The sequence below is a fragment of the Rhinoderma darwinii genome, chromosome 3 (genome assembly GCF_050947455.1).
Source record: "Rhinoderma darwinii isolate aRhiDar2 chromosome 3, aRhiDar2.hap1, whole genome shotgun sequence".
Lineage (NCBI taxonomy): Eukaryota > Metazoa > Chordata > Amphibia > Anura > Rhinodermatidae > Rhinoderma > Rhinoderma darwinii.
In genome coordinates, this window is record NC_134689.1 from 394,867,127 (window position 1) to 394,875,567 (window position 8,441).

Here is an 8,441-nt window from a genome sequence, read left to right on the forward strand (position 1 = left end):
AGTCACTTTGTATTGTATTACTTTTCTTGTACCAATCCTTAATTACAGCCTGTATTCTACTCCAGAACTGCATTTTCAATTCTACAGGCTTCAGAGCTGAAATCTCCTGGCATTCCCTGATGATTCAGTGTCCATACAGAACATGCTCTGGTGATTTGTAGTCTGGAAAGTGAAGTCTTTACGATAGGCTTTGTACAGTAATCTGAAGTAAGAAAAAAATATCTGCCCTCCTGCATTATAAGAGCTCATATAAGCTGTTAGGGGTGTGTCTGACCACAATTTTGCTGACTGTTTCAAATAATGACCAGCAGAATTGTGAATGCAGCTCTGGAGTATAATACAGGCCAGGAATGAATCAGAACAAGATAAGTAATGGGTTTACAGACTTTGTATGTAGACTAATTCTGTATATGAACTGTAAAATGGTGTTTAAAGGTGAACATGGACTTTTTGGATACAGGATGGCACTCTGCCGAAACTGATCGCTTAATCTTTGGGCAGGTTTCTTCTTCTGTAACGTGTGTGTGTGTGTGTGTGTGTGTGTGTGTGTGTGTGTGTGTGTATGTATATATGTATATATGTATGTGTATGTATGTATGTATGTATGTATATGTGTATATATATATATATATATATATATATATATATATATATATATATATATATATGGGGCCACATGACAGGCATTCTAGTGATCAACAACATTGTATACATATATTATATTCATGAGAAATGTCTTAACCTTCTAGGTCCTAGCAACGGATATGTCGAAACACATGAGTTTGTTGGCTGACCTTAAGACCATGGTGGAGACCAAAAAGGTGACCAGTTCTGGTGTCTTATTGCTAGATAACTACACAGACCGGATACAGGTGAGTACCAGTCCTTACATTATTGGTTGTACTGTAGCTTGTTTGCATTTTACATGATACTCGGGCATAAGGTATAACATCTCTGCTACCTTACCTTATATATTAAGAGAAGCAAGACAAAGCAATCAGAGGGAATATAACACCACTTTTAAAGGGACACTATGCCCCCCCCCCCCCCCAAAAAAAAACACGTTTGCAACTAGAATAGTCATTTAGCACATTAACAATGTATAGAGTGTATTTCTGATTAATTTAATGTTATCTTCATTGAAAAAAACTGTGCTTTTCTTTCAAAAGGAAATTTCTAAGTGACCCTAAACTTTTGAACGGTAGTGTGCATGACATTATTTATCCTGTACTGATCCTGAGTTACATCCTGTATTATATTCCAGAGCTGCACTCACTATTCTGCTGGTGGAGTCACTGTGTACATACATTACTTATCCTGTACTGATCCTGAGTTACATCCTGTATTATATTCCAGAGCTGCACTCACTATTCTGCTGGTGGTCACTGTGTACATACATGACATTACTTATCCTGTACTGATCCTGAGTTATATCCTGTATTATACTCCAGAGCTGCACTCACTATTCTGCTGGTGGAGTCACTGTGTACATACATTACATTACTTATCCTGTACTGATCCTGAGTTACATTCTGTATTATACTCCAGAGCTGCACCCATTATTCTGCTGGTGGAGTCACTGTGTACAGACATGATATTATTTATCTTGTTTATCTTGTACTGATCCTGAGTTACATGCTGTGTTAGGGTATGTTCACACATAAACTCAAAAACGTCTCAAAATACGGAGCTGTTTTCAAGAGAAAACATCTCCTGATTTTCAGAAGTTTTTTGTGCCACTCGCGATTTTCGCGGCGTTTTTCGCAGCGTTTTTTACGGCCGTTTTTTAAGCTTTTTTCACTAGTCTATGGAAAACGGCTCCAAAAACGTCCCAAGAAATGTCCTACACCTTTTTTTTGCGGCCGTTTTTTTACGCAAAAAAAAAACGCAGCGAAAAACGCTCCATCTGAACAGAACGCCGTTTTCCCATTGAAATCAATGGACAGATGTTTGGAGGCGTTCTGCTTCCGATTTGTCGGCCGTTTTTCGGGCGTTTACGGCCCAAAAAACGGCTGAAAATAGGCCGTGTGAACATACCCTTATACTCCAGAGCTGCGTTCACTATTCTGCTGGTGGAGTCACTGTGTACAGACATGACCTAACTTATCTTGTACTGATCCTGAGTTACATACTGTATTATACTCCAGAGCAACACTCACTATCCTGCTGGAGGAGTCACTATGTACATACATTACTTATCCTTTACTGATCCTGAGTTACATCGTGTATTATACTCCAGAGCTGCACTCACTGTTCTGCTGGTGAAGTCACTGCGAACATACGTTGCTTATCCTGTACTGATCCTGAGTTACATCCTGTATTATACTACAGAGCTGCACTCACTATTCTGCTGGTGGAGTCACTGTGTGCATACATTACTTATCCTGTACAGATCCTGAGTTACATACATCCTGTATTATACTCCAGATCTGCAATCACTATTCTGCTGGTGGAGTCACTGTGTACATACATTATGTAACGTCCGTGGTCGCTGACCACGAACTCCTTCCATCCAGTCGACGCCCTTCTCTCAAGAGATGTCTGCACATACGGCCGTCCTGCTCCACCAGGGTGCGCTCACGAGCTCAGTCCAGACTTAAGAAGCCAGAGCGCACGCATGTTGGTGATTGAGCTAATTGCTCCAGAGCACCCTGGGCTATAAGAAGGTCCCAGACCCAACCTCCCACGCCTGAGCTTTGCTGTTGTATTCCAAGTCTGTCTTGCAAATGGTCCCCTAGTGTTTCCTGCTTCAAGTGTTCCCTGATACTATGCCCCCCCCCCCCCAAAAAAGGCAGTGCTCTATACATATTCCCGAATTTTGCCCCCGTTTCCAGCTGTCAACTGTACAGCCACAGTCACATGTCATCATTGTGGCATCACATTAGTCCAGTGACGTGACATAATCATGTGACTGCGTAATCCATGCACTATATGCCTTTCAGGGTCTGTGGAGAACTGGGTGACAACCCTTATAGGCGCTGTAATGGCTGCTATCACTGGTTGTCACCCGGCATCTGTTAATAGGAAGACCCAGAGACTTATTCTTCCAGGTCAGTATTTATTTTAGAGGAATATATTCTATGAGGCCCTTGTCCTAAAGAGTGTGTGCTCCACAGATGTAGCAGAGCTAATTTTGTAATCTAGCACAACTCATAGTGATATCATACTGTGTCTTGTGGATTGCAGGTAAACCCAGAGAAAGTTACGACTTGTCTTGACATTATTTATTTCCTGTTACTTCTACAATTCACATGAGTCCCTTTTCCCGAATGGGGCTCACATTCGAATTTATTTATCTCAAACACACACTGGGGCAAATTTCATAGGAAATTTACCTATCAGTATTTTTTGGAGTGTGGGAGGAAGCCAGGGAACTTGGAGGAACCTCACACAAACACGGGGAGAACATACTAAAGCAACACCCCAGCGCTGCAAAGCAGCATTACTAAACAATGAACGGCTTAACTTACTCTGTCTCCAGGTGAAATCAAATATACCTCTTGCCATTAGGTGGCGCTCTAAATAGATCTGCCATTTGCTTCTTCCCTCACTGCAGGTCCTTCGCAACATGGTGCATTGTGCTGATCTCAGCAACCCGACCAAACCACTTGAGCTGTATCGTCAGTGGACGGACCGCATCTTGGAGGAGTTCTTCAGACAAGGAGACAAAGAGCGAGAGAGGGGGATGGAGATCAGCCCTATGTGTGACAAGCACACAGCCTCTGTGGAGAAATCGCAGGTGAGCAGACTTACTATAGATATTAGATAGATATGAAATAAATAGATATTAAACAGATCGCTGATAGATGGATATTAGATGAATAGATAGATAATAGATGATGAGGTAGGTCCAAGATAGATTGGTAGGTCCGAGATAGATAGGTAGGTCCGAGATAGGTAGGTAGGTCCGAGATAGGTAGGTCCGTGACAGATTGGTAGATAAACAGATCTGATTGGTTGCTATGAGTCTACACGCAGACATTGTTCAAACCAATGTCGATCAATCATTGGTTTGAAAATTTGTTGAGAGTATCTGATAGACCTTGCCATCAATACAATCGTCATCTATATATAATATATATATATATATATATATATATATATATATGTGTGTGTGTGTGCGCCACCATTTTGGATTTCAAGTTCAGTTATAGAGACAAATGCATCACAATCTCACGAGCTGCCCGCGCACTTTGCATAGCTCCCCCAAACACGCATGTTAATTGACATAGATAGGTGGGTATAAGGAATCCAGGAAAGATGGGTGATAACATATGTAGGAGCTGCCGTGACAACCATATTGTCATCACCTAGTTAACATACTTCCATAATGAGCTCCCGTATTTAATAGGACACAAGACAAGTAACCTGTAGCTCTTTGCTCACAAGTCCCAGTGACATGTAGCAGTCTAAAGCTGGGGTTTCTACTTGCAGTACAGCTGGGAAGGCACGGGTTACCTTCTGAATAATACTTCCATCAGCTTCCAGTCGTCACACGAGGCCATCTCACAATGCCAGCAGAACATTCACGGGGTGTTTTGGCCTCAGATCAAACAGATTTGATGGACATCATGGTGTCATCTGTCGTCATGTTTCTCCATACTGTCCAAGTACGTGTGCGGAGTCACAGTAGGAGATCCGGCCATCCATATCCATTGCCAAGTTACAGCTGGAGTTCCAACCCAGAGACCACTAGGCATACGGTACATGGCTTTGGCACGGGCCTACTGTGATCACTCACTGGATCAAAGCTGAGGCATTGGCCACGAGAACCCTCCAAAAGTATGCTGTGTAGATGCAGGAGAACCAAAGCTAAATTAGGGTGCAGAGATAGACGGCTGAAAAGATCTTGTCTACCTTTTAAAGTGTTTTTAGGGTTTTGTACTTTGTCCACCTTTTTGTGAGATTTATTCATGTTTTATATTGTCATGTTATTATTAGAAACTAGGATAACACTCCTATGTTTGGTCCGTGATAGAAACGTCATCGATGGGCAGATCCCTCACTGATGTAGATGGTTGGTTGAGACTTCTGCCAATCATCGTACCTTTATGATCTCAAAGGTCCCACAGCAGTGACTATTGCTCTGAGATTATTTACCACATCATAGACTCCCCTTGGTTCGAACTGATTAGTACCAGAATTGCATCATAGAAAGTTGCCAACTGAGGCTAGTTAATCAACTGGCCACCAGCAGTGTTTTGATGGACTATCAACGTTGGTGAGACCTTGGTCTGTCCATGGCCAACATGAAGATAATTGCGAATGATGCGAACAATTTGACGATATATAATAGTAGAAAGGATCATTCCAACCAATGGAAATCTGATCCATCAGTCGGAAAACACATATCATTCAAGCTTTATTTAACCATTCGTGTTTCAGGAAATATCTATTTGTAGGCCCTATCTTTACAAGCATTTAAATAAAAAGAATATCTGATCTCTTTACAATGTTTACGTCTATGGCTACTTTAACGCTTTAGATTTGGCAGTTATTATTATTATTTCTTCTATTATTAGGTTGGCTTTATCGATTATATTGTCCACCCTCTGTGGGAGACATGGGCAGACCTCGTACACCCGGACGCTCAGGATATCCTGGACACATTAGAGGACAACAGGGATTGGTACCAGGGCATGATCCCCCAGAGTCCATCTCCACCACCAGATGACCCGGATAAAGATGATGAATCCTGTATTGATAAGTTTCAGTTTGAGCTGACGTTGGAGGAGGAAGCGGAGGAATCTGACAAGGACAGGAATAATGGCATTGAGGAAGAAGAGGGTCTTCTCCAAACCCCTGACATCTCAGAGCACCAGCCAGACATGGAGGAGGACACGTCTGCGCAAGAAGGAGCAGTAGAGCAGACTGACGGCTCCTCGGACAACACGTCTCCGGTGGAGTCCTGAACCTTACTGACACTTAAAACTCTAAAGACGTAACTTAATAACACAAAGAACTATTTTACACAGAGATCAAAATGTGGTTTATTTCAATTTCATATTTATTTATTTTTTGCTTTTTTTATTTTCCTTTTTGTCTTTTTTTTTTTGTATTCTCAAGGGGAACAAACACAATTACTGTAGATTCAGATACTTTGCACAGAATAGGAGTTTGTTGCCATAAGAAAGTTACAACACGCTCTACAAACAAACAAAAAAAAACTGTAACTTTTTTTATTTTGACTTTTTTCCTTTCAAAACGTTTTTTCTTTCCCTTTTTCAAACGGATGCAACAAGGAAAAACCAAGTTTTAATTTCTATATATTTGCGCATGCAGTGATAAGCCATTTTTTTCAGGAAAACAAAAAAAAAAGAACAAAAACCCAACGAGAACTAAACCCAAACATATGTAATTTTCTTTTAATTTGATACGGTGGAACGTTGTCTTTTTTATTGTATTTTTATGTTTTTTTGTCTTTGTAAGACTACAAAAGAAAATCCTACTCACTCGGCCAAGCTGGGGTCACTCCTATGGATTATACTGTATTATTTTTTTCAGGGGGTGGAGTAGGAATCGCAAGGACTGTGGAAGGGGTGTGCCTTTTATGTATATGTATTTTTTGTGTCTTTAGTTGTGTGGCAAAATGGCGCTCCCATGGCAAAGGCTTCTGGGTAAACAGCAGCATTGCTACAAGGTTCCATCGGCCTTGTAACATATATGGTGTTCAGATTCTCCCAAAGGGGGGTATAGGGTCGATCACTTCCTGCAAAGGAGGAAGGGAAAGATCAACCACCCTCTGTTTCCAAATGGTAAATGAATGTGCAATCCTTTAGCCTCCAACAGACAAGTTTTTTTTGGTATAAAAACAAAAGAAAAAAAAAACGTAAAAAAAATAGTAATATTTTATTTAAGTCTATCCTTCTCTTTACTCTCGTAACATAGATATATCTATATATATAATATATATTTTCTAAATGCTTATAATTTATCGATCGCCTTCTCTCATGAGATCCACGACAACGCCATAGATTTATAGGAGGTTGCAAAGAAAATAGAAATGGAAAAAAAAGAAAAAAAAAAAAGACTAAAAGACGGGGAACAGAATGATTGTCGATGTAGAAGCCTCTTGCAGCTTGGCTGAAAGTCTTCCTCAAACCGTACTTTTCTTTTAATTTGCTCGTACTGGCAATACTCTCACAGCAATGCGTTTTTTAGGAGACGACAAGCTGCAAAAGTGTCTGTGGGAGACAGGTGGGGCGGGATGTAACGTTCTGACCTTCCACCGGCAGTTTTCTGTTTATTGCTTTATTTTAAATGTTTTTTTATGTTATATGTTGTGTTTTTTTTTATATATATATTTGTATTTATTTTTGTTGCCAAAAAGTCTTGCAAATCTGTAAGCTGCATCTATGAAAGATGAATATGTTTTAAAAATCATTTGTGTTGTACCTAATCTTTGCACGCAAAATCGGATACATGGCAGGATCTTGTTAGAACTGATCTTGCAGGAGTTACATTAGCCCTTGGGATGTTCCTCTGCCAGGATAGCAGAAGGTCAATACATTCCTAACTCTGCTGGCTTTCTGTTAGCTCTCAGGCTGCAGAACATCACGTCTCTCTGCTGCCACCTGCTGGTTTAGTGTCTGCACAGAGAGTCTGCTTTGATGATTTGCCATGTGGAAGATGTAGTGTAGGCCGTCAGATTAGGTCATTCAACTGAAGGAGTAGTACAGGATTCTAAAAAAAAAAAAAAGGTCTGCTTTCTTCTGGAAACAGCGCCACACCTGTCCACAGGCTGTGTATGGTATTGTAGCTCAGCACCATAGCAGTGAATTGGTCTGAGCTGCAATATCACAGGTGTGGCACTGTTTTTGGAAAAAGAAGCCATGTTTTTCTAATCCTGTACAACTCCTTTAACCCTTCCTATAGCAATTAGTACTCTTTGCTAGGCTCCACTCTAGTAAAGAGGATGAATGCCCACCTATACCTCTCATCTAAATATTACTTTTTATATGGTCTCTGATTTATGTTGGGCTCTATACGTGACAGAATTATGAAGTAGAAGCCCCCCTTGTTTGTAAAGCCTGGTGGCTTATACGCCTTTATATTGGCTCCAGCACTTATTTCAACCCAATACCCACCAGGCACCATAAAGCCTATATTCACTGGATGCAGCCATGTTGTGGATTGACCCTCCTCCCACTCATAAAGGAATTAGTGACATCACTGAGGTTGGAGGCATGATTTACCTTCTCTACAGGTGGTGGTCTCACTGAATAGACATTCTCTTAAATAATGTCTACCCCAAGATGGCCGCCTCCGATGCATATTTGGATATTTACCCACCTATCTTTAGAAGCAGCTTACAGACCGCAATATGTGTATTTATTTCTTATTACATTTGCCTTAATCCAAAATTTGTTTGCCATAATCTTACAAATCATTTGTTGTGTTTATTTTATGTGAAAGGGCTGTCCGGGGCAAGGGGTGGAGAA

At 40.7% G+C, this 8,441-nt stretch overlaps 1 protein-coding gene across 5 annotated transcripts in view; it reads left to right on the top strand.

The window, feature by feature from the left end:
• PDE4A (phosphodiesterase 4A) overlaps positions 1–7,383 on the top strand; it is a 473,381-nt gene extending 465,998 nt beyond the window's left edge. For all 5 annotated transcript variants that reach the window (XM_075858970.1, XM_075858971.1, XM_075858969.1 and 2 more), the window contains 3 exons: positions 750–872; positions 3,557–3,739; positions 5,523–7,383. In XM_075858970.1, coding sequence (XP_075715085.1) covers positions 750–872; positions 3,557–3,739; positions 5,523–5,912 — 696 coding nt within the window. In that variant the 3' untranslated portion in view covers positions 5,913–7,383. The remainder of the gene's footprint in view (positions 1–749; positions 873–3,556; positions 3,740–5,522) is intronic.
• Positions 7,384–8,441: the final 1,058 nt, after the last annotated feature.